The sequence below is a fragment of the Adiantum capillus-veneris genome, chromosome 6 (genome assembly GCF_014529385.1).
Source record: "Adiantum capillus-veneris isolate H3 chromosome 6, ASM1452938v2, whole genome shotgun sequence".
NCBI lineage: Eukaryota > Viridiplantae > Streptophyta > Polypodiopsida > Polypodiales > Pteridaceae > Adiantum > Adiantum capillus-veneris.
Window position 1 is genome coordinate 110770374 of NC_140936.1, and position 17744 is coordinate 110788117.

At 41.8% G+C, this 17744-nt stretch overlaps 1 protein-coding gene across 2 annotated transcripts; it reads right to left on the reverse strand.

Moving 5' to 3' along the window:
- Positions 1-1987: 1987 nt before the first annotated feature.
- LOC147456083 (putative pre-mRNA-splicing factor ATP-dependent RNA helicase DEAH2) lies at positions 1988-6677 on the reverse strand. Of its 2 annotated transcripts, XM_086514646.1 has the most exons (7): positions 5665-6672; positions 4858-5045; positions 3695-4779; positions 3230-3355; positions 2908-3146; positions 2520-2638; positions 1988-2414 (listed from the first exon to the last, which is right to left on the reverse strand). In XM_086514646.1, the coding sequence occupies exons 1-7, from the start codon at positions 5941-5943 to the stop codon at positions 2282-2284; spliced, it is 2169 nt and encodes a 722-aa protein (XP_086370772.1). In that variant the 5' UTR covers positions 5944-6672; the 3' UTR covers positions 1988-2281. The 2 variants fall into 2 exon arrangements, with proteins under 2 accessions (XP_086370772.1, XP_086370773.1); XM_086514647.1 differs by lacking the exons at positions 1988-2414; positions 2520-2638; positions 2908-3146 and having other exon boundaries at positions 3236-3461; positions 5665-6677.
- Between the last annotated feature and the right edge of the window lie 11067 nt (positions 6678-17744).

Sequence of the window (17744 nt, forward strand, 5' to 3'; positions counted from 1 at the left end):
TATTTCAAATCTCATCTCTGTCATGGTCTCTTGGTCTTTCATACTTCTCTCATGTTGATCATGTCTACTGCAATCTCAAGCATCATGTTGATCTTATCGATTGGAATCTCCATCATCATCTCTACTTCAACTTCTACTCTCATGCCGACCTAGCGTTCACTACTGCTATCATGTCCACCAGCACCACCACTTCTTTGTTGTTCCTTGCCTCATGCTCAAGGTCCTTCTGCAAATCTTTCATTCTCCCTCTATCATCAAGGATAGAAAGCCCATGTTTCTCTTCGTTTGAAGTCGCAATTTTAGGGAAAAGAAAGCATGAATGCGGGTGAACAAACTTTTGAGTAGGTACTCAAGAAGCTCAACATATAATTCATTTTGAGGCTTTTGGTGCTTCTCTCTTCTTGGAGAGGTCGATGATGAAGTCTGTCAACATAAAACCAAAGACGAACAACTGACAAAGGTTACCAACGAACTCTTAACTACAACTCTGTCAGATCAAAAGATCCAAGTGCAACTAGATGTAGCAAACGCTTCATTACAATATTCAAAGCAGAGGATCAATGATCAAGCACCCTTCTTGTGGCAGATAAGAGAAAGTTCCGCAGTTGCCTCGATCAAAGGTACAAACAAAGTGCAGAACAACCAATGCTTTGTGTAGACGTTTGAAATGAGGAACAAGTACTCAAAAGCTTTCGACCCATTGTCACCTATTTGCACCCCAAATTATCTCAAGCAGTGTGTGTGCACGCATGCCCATGTAGACATACACAAGGAGAGGCCTCAAGGTATGCACGACAATCAAACACAAAGGATGAGAAAAGTTCATTGCTATTCAATGGTTGGGATTGAGCCCCTTGACCGGCACCTTAGGCTTACCAAGTAAATACTAATCTATGTACAAATTTTGATACCACTTGTTTGGAGGTTTGGCTACAGAGAAAAGATAAACTCCCATGCATGATGGTTAGATTAATCACAACACTACTTGAGAGAGAGAGAGAGAGAGAGAGAGAGAGAGAGAGTGGCTTACATGTACTTGAGTTCATTTGCTTAATGAAAGGTAATTACAAAAGCTTTATGTAAGCTAGCTAAAGGGCTGAGGGATGAGGTCAGGGTTGATCTAAGGACCTCCAAATCAGCCCCTAACTTCAAGGATTTCGCCCTGACAGCTCGTTTGGACACCTAAATGGCTCACAGGGCACCTCATGTAACAGATTATGGACTCAAGCTACCCATGAACATTCACCATATACTCATAAGACTCACGACTCATTTACTAAAGATAGAGATTCACAAGGAAGGCCAAGACCATAGGTTGAAGCCCATTCCCAACAGTAGCATTCCCCACCCAACCAAATTTTATAAACGGCTCTAATTTCTCGAGAGCGACACTCAAGTCACCCAAGGCAACAACAAACCAAGATGGATGGCTTACCCAATGAAGGTTTAACGGTACGAAAACAAGACGCGCTAATGAAAAAGGCAAACCCAATACAGTGCACTTTAATTTTTGCCTTGGAATAGGAAAGACGGTATCTCTTCCTTCATAATGAAGAATATCCTACTCGCTTCTTATTTTGTTTTCCGCCATCTAAATCTACTTCACATGTTTACCAAAAAACTAACCTCTTTCCATATACTTCTGATCGAAAGATTTTGGATTTTAACAGAAGCACATGGAATGGGCAAACACGCTCCTTCAACTCACAAGGGAAACCGTAGCTTGCACATCCTAGGTTTCAAGCTGGTATATTCAAAGACATGGAACTGGACATGCTACAGGCTGCCTGCTCTTATCTACCTTCTCCTCAAATAGACACAGAATTAAACCACCGGCAACAATCTTTTATCATACTTACCATTCGTACCGACTGAGCTGACTAGAAGATATCACATCACTTCTGAAATCTGAATCTGATCGCCTAGCAACCATACTTGAAAAACCGCAGCAGTAGTAAACACAGGAGCGCCCAACAAGAATTGAGAGTAAGGTAAGCACCATTGGCCGTTGGCCGTGTTAAAGGTATGAACCAATGTACACAGTAATTCACCAAATCCACAACATACGCAACTAAACACTATGGATTGGCAACAGTGTATTGAACTGCAATGACTTGAATTTGACCACGGGAGGCACAATTACAATATGAGAAGCACTTTATATTGCCCTCTCTGACCTAACTGATAAGTAGATTTCAATGTGAATTTCTTCGCCTGAAACGATTGAGCTTCACCTGTAAAAAATAGAAGATTACAATGTCTTTGGCAGCTTTGAGGTGCGTCAGGTGTTTTTCTTGTTCTTGGATTCACCCTTTTCTCTTTCGCGCTTCATATACAGCCTTTCCAACTGCCTTCGTGCTTCACATTGAGGGAAGTTGATAAGGTCATAATAATGGGGTGCAATGTCAATAAGCCTGTTCCAAAGACATCTTATTAGCAGCGATCATAACGCACCAACCCTCTCACAGAAAAGTCAATCCTGAAGTAATCTACGTGCGATCCTGAAGTAGTCTACATACCACTCTCCTCGAACATCTGTCACAATCCGAATAAAATTTCTTGTGGTCAAGACAAACTCATTGTATATCACCCACTCTGGTTTGTGATCTAGGCAGACAGAGGGATGTAAATGAACCATCTGCAAAATACCCAAATTTGAGCACATCAAGCAACCATAGTAGAAACAAGGTGAAGGGTCATATTGGCATTCTAAAAACAACTTAATGAAACGGACCCACATGAGGCTCTTAAATGAAAGGACTTGAAAATATCGAAGAAAAATTCAGTCAGCCAATATTTCACATCAAATGTATGCCTAACTCCCTTCTTCATTAAGGCTTGTTTTAGACAGCCAAAAACCTGTGAACCAATGACTACCATATGAAAAAACAGAGGATGAGTTGATACCTGGTTGTCTTTCACTGTCAAATAATGCCCGGTCCTCTCAAGATGAGCCACCTGCATGAAATAACCTGCTAGCATTGCCTTCCGTATGTTCAGGTAATAGTCCCGACTATTGAAATCCGTGCTGCACATCTTCAAACCATATCTGTTCATAATGCGCACCAGCTGGGACCTTACATTGTCTGCTGATTTCAAAGCCCTCACATTGATGAAGTTGTCATAGCACCACTGAGAATCCTCATCTGCAAATGCAAGCCACAGATAAGACTCTGCATCGCATAAAAATGTGGTATTAAAATTAAAATTGACCATCATCATAACTTACTGTTCTGCTTAAAAGCATGGTACACATTCAGAAGTGTCAAGTGGTCTCCATCAATGTGCGCAAACCGAGCTTTTGCTTCATCAGCAGCTTTCTGTGCTTCTTTCGGGCGAAGGAAGCAGTTGGGGACTAGTGAAATAAAGCATTGTTACCACAGATTACGCCCAACCAGGTCAGCAGACGCAGATAGGCGATATCAAATCGGTGCATTGATATACTGAAGTATTCAAACTCTCTGCATCACAGCTACTCTTAAGAAACTAGCTAGCACCAATCAGCCATTCTACCATGCGTACGTGCTGTCCCAATGCTGTATAACAACCTACAACACAATGCCTCCCAACATAGATGCAACACTAATCATGCACTCATCACACACACACCTATCTCAAGCATAGACACGATCTGGTGAGAAAGAAGTCATTGTGAGTGGACATGAATGTATAAGGTGGGGAATACAAGACTTACCTGACAGCATTGCTGTGACTGAAAGAATTTCATTGGAACAATTAAACTCTGGGCTCACCACCAGCATCTTTGACATCTGAGGATCTAGAGGAAACTCACTCATAAGCTCTCCCAGTTTTGTCAGGTTCCCATCATCATCCAAAGCACCCAGATAGTTCAATAGCTCGAGAGCACGCATAAGCGTTTCTGGAGCTGGAGGATCCATAAAATCAAAATGTACTAGGTCATCTATCCCTAGTTTTTTTAAAGTGAGCACAACGTTCGAAAGGTTGGATCTTAAGATCTCTGGATATGTCTGGGGTTGCAGATCATTATTAAAACTCCTCTCAGTGTAAAGTCTAAAACACTTCCCAGCCTGTGTACGACCCGCTCTACCAGCCCTTTGATGTGCACTGGCTTTGGAAATTGGAGAAACCAGAAGAGACTCCACGCGGATTCTCGGATTGTAAACCTTCTGCTTCGCAAACCCAGGGTCAATAACAAATACAATTCCATCAATTGTAAGGGAAGTCTCTGCAATGTTGGTTGACACAACAATCTTCCGCCCTGGAGGTCCCCCCTCTTTGATGGGGGAAGGTGCAGCCTCAAAAATTTTCTGTTGCATCGCCGGCGGTAGAGTAGAGTACAAGGGAACAACTTTCACAGGACCAAGCTGATCTCCCAAATTCTGAATCTCCCTTGTTATCTTCCGGCATGCATCCTCTATCTCCTCCTCACCAGTCAGAAACAGAAGGATGTCTCCAGGTGGCTCACAGATATGAATCTGGACCACCGTTCTAATAGCAGCCTCCAGATAATCTTTCTCGGGTTCCTGAGTGTAGAAGATTTCAACAGGATGTAACCTTCCAGGTACTTTCATGAGAGGCGCGCCACTAAAGTACGACTGAAACTTCTCTGCCTCAAGAGTTGCACTCATGACCACAAGCTTCAGATCTGACCTATTCCTTAGCACTTCTTTGAGAAGGCCAAAAAGCACATCTGTAGCCAGTGTTCTCTCATGGGCTTCATCAAGTATAATTACACGATAGCGCTCCAATAGAGGGTCTGTCATAGCTTCCCTTAAGAGCATACCATCTGTAAGATACCTGGAGAAACGACAAAATCAGTATTACTGTTGATATTAGAGAAAAATGGGTGAGTACCAAAGCTTTGCAAATACTAACTTGAGCACTGTTTTGGAACTACTGCAGTCTTCAAATCGAATGCTGTACCCAACTTCTTCTCCAATCGTCACATCCATCTCATCTGCTACACGTCTAGAAACAGACATTGCTGCAACTCTTCTGGGCTGGGTGCATGCTATCTGCTTCCTGTTGGTTGTATAGCCAGCCTCAACGACAAATTGTGGAATCTGCACATCACCCAAAAATTAGATAGTACCCTCAAATCAATGGACCATCGACATGATCAACATCATAAAATAAAAGAGTTCCGGGGACAAAAATTTTACTCGAGTAAAAATTACTAAGCAATTGAAAGCGCAACTGAAGGTCAAAATGATGCAAGTAGCACAAGTGATAACTAAACAGCAAGCTTCGGTGTACAAGACGTCATGACGGTTTCCATCCAGTGCCTATAGTTCTCAATAAAGATTAAGCCAAGGGTCATGACCTTGACTTAAATACGAGCATCAATGCACAACAAACATACAAAAGGAGTTGAGTCCTATGTTAGATACATGCGCATGTGCAAATCTGAAGTTTGACCGTGCAGGATTCACCACTAAGTTCAACTAAAACAAAGAACTTCAAAAGAGAATGCGTTAACCAGAAACACTGACTATAGCCATTACGCCTATGAGCTACAAACAATCACTTTCAGCACTAAAAACATTAAAGTTCCTAGTGTTAGTTGGTTGAATTGGAGAAGCTGATAGTATTTCACAGCACCTTGTCTGTTACCATCTCTCCCTTACATACACACACACACGCACGCACGCGCAGACACGAAGCTACAAAACGCAAACCAACCTGGGTCGTTTTACCACTGCCCGTCTCACCAACAAGGATCATGGTCTGATTTTTGGCCAGGATGTCCAGAAATTCTTGGCGCTGCTGCCAGACGGGGAGGGTCTTGCGCTTCTGCAAGATGTCATGGTAGCGCTGCGAGTAAGGCCGCCCGCTGTAGGGATTCACGAGACTATTGCCTGCTGCTGCTCCTGCAGTGCCGTTGATCTTTACCTTGCCGGGGATGGCGGACTCGTCCACCACATCAAACAAACTCAGCTTCCTCTTCCTCTCCGTCCCCATTAACACTCTGCTCTATACACGCGCGCGCACGAAACGCAGAAACCCTGTTTTCCTCTGCAGATGGCTTTCAAAGAACCTAGGTTATGCCTTCAATTTTTTGTTACCGCCTCTCTCCCTCTCTCTCTCTCTCTCTTTTGGCTCGAATAGAGGAGCAAGGGTTAGTATAAGAAAAATAAAAAAAAGCCAATGACAAGGCGCCACGTGTCGGGGCCAAAGTGGCAGCTTGTGTAGGCTTTAGGCTGGGTTGAGATAGGTCGGCAACATAGAAATTACAAGGGGCATTGAAATAGAAGGGGTGTCGCCTCTTGCATGGCATACACGTTGCAATGACAAGAGTGAAGGAAAGCTTGTGCACTACTAGAATTGGTGATACACCCCTTGGTAATGGAGCTTTGCCACCTGCTTTTTTCCATCGCTCAATGTGAAGAACGAGGGGGGCGGGAGGGTGCAGTCGCTAGAGGTGAGATCTCCTCCTACATCCTGAATGCCCACCCTCTCTCTCTATATATATATATATACATATACATATATATATTATACACACACACCAAGAAACGCACACAAAGAATTTACAGGCGGAAGAAGTGTATTTCTATTAACATAAGCGGAAGTTAAATACACAACGTGTGCAACGAATCAAAATACAAAAGGGAAAGCTTATATTAGTGAAGCTTTGTACGATGATTAAGGAGGCTAAGCTTATTATGGGATATGGAAGGACTCGACTTGAGAGGTATTACAAATTAAAGAGGTGCATTCACTAGGACTCAAGGAGATGGATTTATAATGAGGTGTGGTCTCTTTTATATAGGAAAGGCTTGGCTTGAGGCTCAAGGTAACGCCTTGGTGGGTAAGGTAGTGGATGTCACTTTACATGAGTGGTCATCACTTTACATTAGTGGGTGTCACTGTCCAGGGTAATTTATTGCTTTACAAAGTGAACAGGTCAAAAGGAGGATATAGTGGTAGGTGGAGAATCTTATTGCACACGTTTTTTTCTAAACATTGAGTGCTAGCACAGTCGTGTGGATTACGACATAATCGATTATGTCATCGATAAGATTCTTCTTGCTTAAGTAAGTGATTATGTCACCCCACCACGCCTCTAGAATGAGATGGCTCGATCCGTTGTGACATCGGAAGTTGAAGGCTTCGTTGGCTTCAGTCCGATGATTTCTCCTTTGGATTTTTATTTTTTTAAAATTTGAAAAATATGCTCCTGTTAGCCTGATAGGGATTTCCATGGATTAAGTTTGTAGCTTCCTACTGAATGGCCGCATTGGTTAGGTTGAATTCTTCTACATATACCTTTGGTCATTCATATGATGGAATGGGATATTGGATTTGATGTAAGATTGTAGCAAAGCAATCTGTTTGTTTTTATGAATTTAAAATGTCCATTATCGAAGGTGACGGCTGCAATTTATCCATAATATCATGGCTGATGATCATATCATAGTTTAGTTGTAAACAGAGATAGGCAAAGATAGGAATTATGGCTTTTCCAAGCATTAGCCATAGTTTAGCCCGATATTTTATTGGCTCTTCTGATTTGTTAGCACATTTCACAAGAAAGGGTTCTTTGAGCTTTTCCCAATAATTTTCAGGAACAAACCTTTCATGAAGGAGTGTTAGGCTTGCCCCTGTATTCATAATAGCATTAAGGGAATTCCAAAAAAAATTGTATTCAGGATAATATAAATGGAAACTCCTTTTAATGTTGAAAGATGATTGTCTCCATTAATTGGTTCCTGGATTTCTTCTTGTTGTAAGCGGATGAATTCCTTTACTAGTTTTGCAATCCTTGCAAGGCTTTGGTGATTTTCTTTAGTTAGCTTTGTGTTATGATATACTCTGGATCGAATGTCATCAACATCTTCTAAAACCTGTCAATTTTAGTGAGGACCAGACTTATGTTGATAAAGGTTCTTGATTGGGTGGTCTTTGGGTAGAACCTTTCTTTTTGTGGTTGCTTACCTTTTCTATTGCTTTGTGTAGATGATCCTTTTGGGATTTGATCATAGGATTGCTTATCATCTATTATTTGAGCAAAGACTTGAAGCTCTGTAGGATCATCAATCCATTGTTGAATTTGCATGTCGGATAGAGATCCTAGAATGACCAGTAATTTTTGGAAGGGTCTCTTTGATAATTTAGGGACAAGACTAAACTTCTCTTCGGCCTATCACCCCCAAATGGATGGACAAAGTGAAATAGCTAACCTAACAATTCTTGATCTATTAAAAGCCTATGTAACGGAAGTAGATCAAAGGTCCCAATGGGAGAAGTACTTATCCTTAGTGGAGTATGCCTACAATAACACTCTACATACTTCCACGGGAAAAGCACCCTTCGAGGTAATTGAGGGAAGATCAAAAAGTCCCCTACTACTTAAGGTACACGGGAAGATCTTCGTTGTTTCAGATGAGTATAGCCGAGACCTACAAGAATCTTTCTAAAAGATTAAGGATGCTATCTCTATCTTGCAGCAAAGGCAAAAGGCTGCTACTGATAAGCACATAAGAGCCCAAGCCTTTAAAGAAAATGATTGGGTCTTACTTAAATTTCCCAAGGCTTGATTAAGGCACACGACGGGCAAGAATCCTACGGGACACCAAAAGTACTATGCTAAGTTAGCAAAAAGGTACTATGGTCCCTTCCAGATTCTTAGACCAATCAATGAGATGGCCTATCAACTCAAGTTACCCAGTCATTGACTCATACACAATGCTTTTCATGTGAGCCTACTAAAGCCTTATAAAGGAGAGCCACCTCAAGAACCAACTATTGAAGACCCACCGAAGATCGAGGAGTAAGAAGAGGTGTTGCAGCCTGAGTCCATTCTCCGACATGAAGACAAGGTATTAAGAGGCGGTAAGACTATTGGACGTTATCTTATTAAGTTCAAGAAATATCCTTTTGAAGATGCTAGATGGATGCAAGGCATACAATTAAAGAATAACCTAAACCTTGTCAATGCTTACAATGCTTCCCTAGAGTAAGCGAATGTACAAATGTTTAAAATGAACAAAGTTTTTGTCTTATAAGACTCTCTTTTTCTTTATTGTGCACAAATGTTAAGTAGTATGCATGCTTAGAATCAAGTTTGTGGAGATGACGTCTTCCAAACATGCTTGTCACTCTACTATGGAAGATTGATAGGACTAATGTGCAGACATTCTTGCGGCAGCATTAGGCTCTCAAGCGCCAAATGGATTAGTCATCCATTCTTGAACGATGTCGTAGGGCAAGATAGGGATCCTCTACTCGCTAGAAAAAGGACTAATGAATAGGATTTATCTTCTTTACCCCATAGTCAAGGACGACTATGATTTCAAGAGAGAGGTAATGTCATAATAACTAATATCTAATTCTCCTGAATGATTTTCTCATGTTAAACTGATCATTTAATATGGGGAAGTACCAGGGAAGAAAAAGCTAGAATATTGGTTAAGCTGGCACACCGGCCACAGTAGGAATCCAAAGGAGGGAAAATAGGGATCCAAAGGGGGGGCCATCTGTAAAAGAGCAATGTGCAACAATGGGCTCCAAAGACCTTAGGGTTCAGCCATAAGACTTCTAAAATGCTAAGGTTCCAAAATTCAAAGGTAAGTCCAAATGGTCAAGCTTAGTGGAATTGGATGCTTTGTGAGTGTACACAAAAGTCTTCAAAACTCCTACATAGGAGGGGGCGAGCCTATAAGTAGGGGATGAGAGAGAAACACACACACACACACACACACACACACACTCACAGGTTCCCTTTGTACAAAGGGAATAGGGGACACATGTCAGGTCCCTAGCCCAGTTGCCCACAAGGTGCACTCAAATCCTATTGGATGGCCATAGAGGTGGACCAATGAGAATTAGGCTAGAGTAAATCTAGTTTAATTCATTTAAAAACACTTGATAAAATAACCAATAAGAATTAAGTTTTCTAGAAGACTATTGGACAGTCTCCCAAGGGGTCCAATGAGCATTCAGCAGCCCAATGGATTGCCTGATTCCCGTTGGCCAGAAGACAAAGAGGTCCAATGAGAGTTTAGTTGCATTATTTAATTACCTAAAGCTCTCACAAAAGGGGAAAGGGGGACACATGTCACAAGGCTATCACTTATGCTTCTCAATTATGATTGGCTTAGCTTTGTAGGGTCCAATAGGGTGCCAGCAAGAGTATTTTGCAAGAGGGGTCGACCAAGAGAGAGAGGGGGCTGATTTTGGCAAGGCATTATCACACACACACTCACACAATCTCATGTGTGAATCAAGAAGACTCTCTCTCTCTCTCTCTCTCTCTCTCTCAAGATTTAATGGAAAGCTCATCATCTACTCCAAGCTTGTGAGAAGGGAGGCCTACACCAACAACTCTTGGCTTTGTGATGCAAATCCAACCAAGAGCCAAGCTTCAATGCATGCTCATCTCCTTTACCATGCTAATTACTAAGCTATGCTAAGCTTTTATGAGTGATTATGTGAGGAGATATACTTCTTTCTCGTAAGACTACTCCTTCCTCTCAATCTACTCTCATACCTCGCTAGCTCTCACCATCTTCGAAGGTGTGTGAGGTCTTGGGTCTGAGACCGTGAGGGAATTGATGTAGTGTTTTATAAGTGTTTGCTTAGTCCTTGAAGTTTCCATCTTCATTGCACTAGCTAGTTATTGAAGGAACACAAAGAATTGTATAGTAAAATGTCTCCCTTGATGGGGGAAACCTATATTACAAAGCCTTTTGGAGGGGGGACCGGCTCCATGTAAATGCGGTTCTCAACTGTTGTCAATGGCTTAATTTCTCTCTCTTTTGAAGTATTGTTCATGCCTATCTAACTAGGTGTTACGCTTTTTGTTGCTCTTTCCATCCAAGCACTCTTGCCATGCTCATTAGGAACCTATTCTAAATGAAATACTCACTATGTTCATGTTATTTTCCGCTACACACAAGTTACTAGGCCATTAAATGTTACATACGTTTTCTTCTAAAAAAGCCTTGGGTTCTTTCTTTCTATCCTTCTAGGCACATTTCTTCTTTGAATCAGCACAGCCAAAGTGTTTGCTATAATAGTTCAACTTACAAAACTTCTTTGAAAGTTTAGAGTTTTTCAACTCTTTCCGTGCTTGCTTTTGGATGCAAAGTTCCTGTATTACTATTTGGAGAGCTTGACTGGTGTCACCTAGTGTTGCTAACTGAAGATCAAGATTTTGATTTTCTAATTTCTCCAAAATTAATTTCGTTATTGCTTTTGGCAATTTATGGACGAATTATGATTTAATTTCTTCATAATGATATTTACTTGATTTATAAATTAAATCTCTGCAAGAAATCCCAGATTGAAGAGAAATTACATATTTGTGCTTCATGAAAAGCTTGCAGGGCTAGATTTGATTGATCTTCCTGATGTTCCATGAACTCCTTGTAGATTCTTCAATTAATCCAAGCATTGGAGACCTGTTGTCAGGAGGTCGTAAGATGGCATTTTTAATTTCTTGAGGAAGCATTTCCCACTGTGATTTTAGAATGCTAGTGAATACGTTAATTTTCACTTCCACAACAGTTTGTTGCCTCATTCTTTCAAACAACATTTGTTGATAGATCCAATTGTGCATATATTCTAAAACAAGGATGATATCAACCTGTTCCAAATTATCAATGTTGTAGAATGTGATATCACCTACTTTTCCAATGCCTTGCACAAATTGGAGAGTTGGTGGAATAGGTGGAGCACTAGTGGAGGCATCTCACATTGGCTCATCCTTTTCCATATGTAGAGGCACTTCAGAGATAAGCACCTTTGAGCTATCTGGTACTAAAGAAGTTAATACCTGTGAATCATCGATTTCACTTTCACTGGTGTCATCTTCCATGCCAAAATTATAGTCATAAGGAGGAGATGGAAGTTGAATTGGGATATATTCTTCTTGGAGGCCATTGTAAAGTGTTTCTTCATAGAAATAATCAAATTGATTCAGGTCTCCATGAAATACCACTTCAGAGTCTTTAATACCTGATCCGCACTCTGCATTGGTTATATCCCATCTTGGCTCATATGAGTCTTCTTCCCAAGCATAGTCAATTGTTGCAAATGATGGACATGTTGGGACTTTAGAGGGGGTTTTGCCTGTGTTGTGAATAAGATTATTGCAGTTTTTGTGACAACGAGCAATGGTATATAAATCTCTCCCCGCCTTGAACTCAGAATTAGGCAAGCTGCTTTGCAGCTTGTTAACAAGCTGCTCCGTGGCTTCCCAATCTTCCCACCCTAGTTCTTTGTCTCAAGAATTCTCCTGTTCATTAGTAAACTCCATAACATTGAAGAACAGACATTTGTCAGAGTGACCCGGAGTTTTATGCATGTATGGTTTGGTGAATGAAAAGCTTGGTACAATGGGAGACGAGGAAGGAACAATTAGATTTGTATGCAAGGAAAGATAGGTAGATGTAAAAGATCTATTTTATGAGGTTTAAACAAATGTTTATGCGGATGGACTTATTCGAGTTTTAATTGTGGTATTTTCCATTGAGCTGATGGTTCGACTTCTTCTACTACTAATGAGAGATTTGCAAGAGACTTGGTCACTTTAGACAAAGATCTATTCAAAAATGCCATTGAAGCTTACATAAATAAACATCGAAAGATGGGAAATTATAGCGGGCGCATTACACGGGACTTTACACGGAAATTTTGCTGAGGACTTTACGCATGTGGCTCAGTGGATTTTCTTCTCGCCTTAACACCAACGGCTACCAATTCATACCTTGCTACCTCGCTACCACGTTATTGCAACCTTGCCTTGCGTTGTAGATTTAAGTCAACAGCAATAACAATGCTAGATAAATAATGGATAAAGAGATAATTCCTCACTGGTCACTCAGAGCAAGTAGGCTTCGATCCAAAGCTTGTTGAACTTTAGCTCTTACACAATTGAAGTATGACACCACATAGAACAAGAATCATAAACAAAGAGAACGTAAGTTGTAGGCTAAATAAATTCACAGACTCTGATACCAAGAAACGCACACAAAGAATTTGCAGACGGAAGTAGTGTATTTCTATTAACGTAGGCGGAAGGTAAATACACAGAGTGTGCAGTGGATCAAAATACAAAGGGAAAGCTTATATTAATGAAGCTTTGTACAATGGTTAAGGCTAATCTTACTATGGGATATGGAAAGACTCGACTTGAGAGGTATTACAAGTTAAAGAATTGCATTCACTAGGACTCAAGGAGATGGATTTATAATGAGGCGTGGCCTCCTTTATATAAGAAGGGCTTGACTTGAGGCTCAAGGTAACACCTTGGTGGGTAAGGTAGTTGATGTCACTTTACATTAGTGGGTGTCATTGTCCAGGGTGATTTATTGCTTTACAAAGTGGACAAGTCCAAAGGAGGATAAAGTGGTACGTGGAGAATCTTATCGCACACGCTTTTTTGGAGACATTGAGTGCTAGCACAGCCGTGTGGATTATGACATAAGTGATTTATGCCATCGGTAAGATTTTTCTCGCTAAGTAAGCGATTATGTCATCTAGTGATATATATATATATATATATATATATATATGCATGATTGTATATTTGTCACCAAATTAAATTTGGTTAGCTCCAGATGCTCTGATTATAAACCAAGTGTCATTTTGATCACCTATGCATGTTTCCATGATATCAATTTTGAGCCTATTTTTTTTATAGGAACAAATGCCGTTCGATACAATATTTCTTTTGCTTAAGAAGCCTTGTAGCAAGGGGCTATGGTGGAGAATGTGCAGAAGCATTAAGATCTTTCATTTTAAGGTGGTGAATCATTTCTAGGAACTTCACATGATTTTTGGGATCAAATTTGCTTTAAAATGACCCTCGAAGTGAAGAACAAGGGGAAAGGGGGAAAGGGGGGGGGATTGCTAGAGGTGAGGTCTCCTGCTACATCCTAAAAGCCCACCCTCCCTCTCTCTCTCTCTCTCTCTCTCTCTCTCTCTCTCTCTCTCTCTCTCTCTCTCTCTCTCTCTCTCTCTCTCTCTCTCTCTCTCTCTCTCTCTCTCTCTCTCTCTCTCTGTGCTAGCACCTGCACCCCTGCTTGCTGCCATTGCTTGTACGCTGCCTTGAGCCACTATCCTATGTGTTGCATTACCCTGCCCCCCCACCACCACCACACACACACTCCTCATGAGTATACCACATTGAAGCCCACTGAAGAGTGCATGTGCACGCATGCACGGATGCGTGCATGCACGGTGCAGTGCGTGCATGCGAGAAGAGGAGAAGGAGAGGGTAGACAGTGTGTGGGTGTGAGTGCACGTGCGCACGATGCGTGCGTGCGGGGAAGGGGAGAAGCACGAGACCGGTGTGGGTCGAGCAACCTCAAGAACTCATGAATGAGGAGTTCCTTATCCTCATGTATACAAAGAATAAGGAAGTGTATACACGGTGGGCGGGTGATTGAACACCAAACGTCCCCAGCCTTGGGCAAAGGCACAACGCCTTTACCCCAACAAACTCCCACTTAAAGGTGATGCGTCGATAAGTGATACTAGCTAAACTACAAGAAACTAGGTGAGAGACTCTCTCAACCTATGCCTACTGGCTCACTCTGTCGATCTACATGGAGTCGTATCGACTCTGGTGGTAGGCAAGCATGCATACCCACTCTAGAGTCAGTATGTAAATCCCACAAACTACTATGTATGGTCTGCAAAACTCCATGAAGCGTCGTGCTAGTGCCAGTCATCGTACGACTGACAATCCCTATTGAAAATGTTCCCACTACAACTGCTAGGTCGGGCCTCGACACTAGTAAGTCAAACATGAGATACATGAACACTGACAAAATCTACGCAAACCTGGCTGTATCACCTTCTTGTGCTATTTGTAATCACTGCATCATCAAGACTACCCATCACATATGGATGTGTCAATGCCGACACTAGGATAGCAATGTCCCTCTCACCCATACGCAAAACTGTGCGTCATGGCACCAACTCATCAGTCTCTAACATGAGCATATCAAAGAGCTCCATGTCTGTCATCTCTATCTGTGTCTGTAGGGAGCAGACCTGCTCTACCTCTGTCTGCACAAACTCTGACAACACTTGTTGTGTCTCACTAGAGCACTGTTGCTCTACCTCTGTCTCTACAAAGTCTACTAGCACATCCTGCACAGCTAAATGATTTGTCCCGTGAGCATGGTGGAGCTCATTGGCGAATGAGACACGTCTCGTCTCTTGCTCAAAGCATGCCAGTAACAAAACTGAAACTATGCCGTCTCGGACCTCAGACACATGCATAGGATATGCCGTTGCCGGCTCCTTTGGCAATCACTAACGAATTGCAATGCATCTAGAAAGAATGCTCTCTAAGAAGTATCTGACTACCAAAGTCTGCTAATTGTCTCACTAAGATTAGGCTCTATCTCAGCTGAGGAACGTAGCGCACATGTCGTAGCGTGTATGATGCACCACTAGGCAATGACAAACAAACGTCTCCTGCACCCTCTATGTCAAAACGCCAAACCATCGGCCAAGTGCACACAACAAAAACTCCCACTAGAGAAGGTGCTAAACCAGTCACGATGAGGTGTGACATGGAAAATTGCATCCTCATCTAGCAACCAACGTGGAGAAGTGTCACCACTCAAATACATGTAATTAGGAGGAAACTAGAGAAAAATGTGACATCATTGTCACTGGCATGTGAAGCCACCACTCTAGCATGTATCAAAATCTCATATGAACCACACATAGATCTCCGTTGCTGTCTCTGTCATAATAATCAATATCTAATTCTCCTAAATGATTTTCTGATATTAAACTTATCATTTAATGTGGGGAAGTGCCAGGGGAGAAAAAGCTAGAATACTGGTTAAGCTAGCAGACCGGCCACAGTAGGGATCCAAAGGGGGGGGGGGCCATCTGCAAAAGAGCCATGTGCAAGAATGGGCTAAAAAGACCCTAAGGTTCAGCCTATTAAGACTTCCAAAATGCTAAGGTTCCAAAATTCAAAGGTTGTGTCCAAAGGTCAACCTTAAGGGAATTGGATGCTTTGTGTGTGACCAAAAAAGTCTTTGCATATCCCTACATAGGAGGGGGTGAGCCTAGCATGTAGGGGATGGAGAGAAAGCCACACACACACACACACAAGCTCCCTTTACACAAAGGGAATGAGGGACACATGTCAGCTCCCTAGGCCAGATGCCCACAAGGTGTACCCAATTCCTATTGGATGGCCTTGGAGGTGGACCAATGAGAATTAGGCTAGAGTAAATATAGTTTAATTAATTTAAAAACACTTAATAAAAGAACCAATGAGAATTAAGTCCTCTAGAAGACTATTGGACAGTCTCCCAAGGGGTCCAATGAGCATTCAACAGCCCAATGGCTTGCCTGATTCTTATTGGCCAGGAGGCAAAGGGGTCCAATGAGAGTTTAATTGAATTATTAATTTACCTAAAGCTCTCACAAAAGGGGAAAGGGGGACACATGTCAGAAGGCTATCACTTATGTTGCTTAATAGTCATTGGCTTGACTTGGGCAGGGCCAATGAGGGTTGAGGAAGAGCAAATAGCAAGAGGGCTCGCCCAAGAGAGAGAGAGGGGGACTGATTTTTGCAAGGCATTATCACAAACACACTCTCACACAGTCTATGTGAGAAGTAAAGAAGACTATCTCTTCCCAAGCTTTAATGGAGAGCTCATCACCTACTCCAAGCTTGTGAGATAGAAGCCTACATCGACATACTCTTGGCATGTGGATGCAAATCCAACCAAGAGCCAAGCTTCAATGCATGCTCATCTCCTCTACCAAGCTAATTACTAAGCCAAGCTATGCTAATATGAGTGATTATGTGAGGAGATGTACATCTTTCTCGTAAGATACTCCTTCTTCCTCTCAATCTACTCTCATACCCTGCTAGCTCTCACCATCTTCGAAGGTGTGTGAGGTCTTGAGTCTGAGAACGGGGATAATTGATGTCGTGTTTGCTAAGTGTTTTGCTTAGTGCATGAAGCTTTCATCTTCATTGCACTAGCTAGTCTTGAAGGAACACAAAGAATTGTATTGTACAATGTCTCTCTTGATGGGAGAAAACATAATACAAAGCCTTTTGGAGGGGGGACCGGCTCCATGCAAATCCGGTCCTCAACTGTTGTCAATAGTTTAATTTCTCTCTCTTTTGAAAGTATTGTTGATGCTATCTAACTAGGTGTTATGCTTTTTGTTGCTCTCTCCACCCAAGCACTCTTGTAATTCTCATTAGGAATCTATTCTAATGAAATGCCCAATATGTTCATGCTAATTTCCGCTACACACAAGTTTTTAGGCCACTAAATGTTACATTGGTATTAGAGCACAAGGTTTCTATTTTCTTGCTCAAGAAGGGAGGTCCTCAAGCTAGCTATAAATGGTTGGTATTATTAATTGCCTGTGAGTAAGTAGAATAGGGATTTTTCAGCCTTGCAGTGCGCCTGCCTTCGTGCAGTTAACGGGGCATCATTGTCGAGAGCTATGGTCTTAATAGTAGAGTCCTACGGGGCTTGCCTACGACTTAACCACTATTGAGCTATTAGAAGCTTGACAGGAGACGGTGTTGTTTTGGTGTAGAAAGACCCTCTCTTCTATTCCCTGTAATTAATGGTATTCGAGCCGCGGGTACAGTAGCTTGAGTGCTTTTTCTAAAGGGGTAAAGAGGAGTAGCAACTAGGGCTTGAAGTGCCAAAGTACACCTAAAAAGTTTACACCTAAAAGTTGTTAGAATGGCTGACAATAGTAAAGAGAGTGAAATTAATGTTGATAACTTTGATTTTGCTAATGAGCAA

Excerpts from the sequence above, each read along its gene's own strand:
- LOC147456083 (XM_086514646.1), bottom strand. The coding sequence starts at position 5,943 with ATGGGGACGGAGAGGAAGAGGAAGCTGAGTTTGTTTGATGTGGTGGAC. Across the intron at positions 4,780-4,857 it reads AGTTCCAAAACAGTGCTCAA|GTATCTTACAGATGGTATGC; the intron begins GTTAGTATTTGC and ends TCGTTTCTCCAG. Across the intron at positions 3,356-3,694 it reads AGTCACAGCAATGCTGTCAG|TCCCCAACTGCTTCCTTCGC; the intron begins GTAAGTCTTGTA and ends TTATTTCACTAG.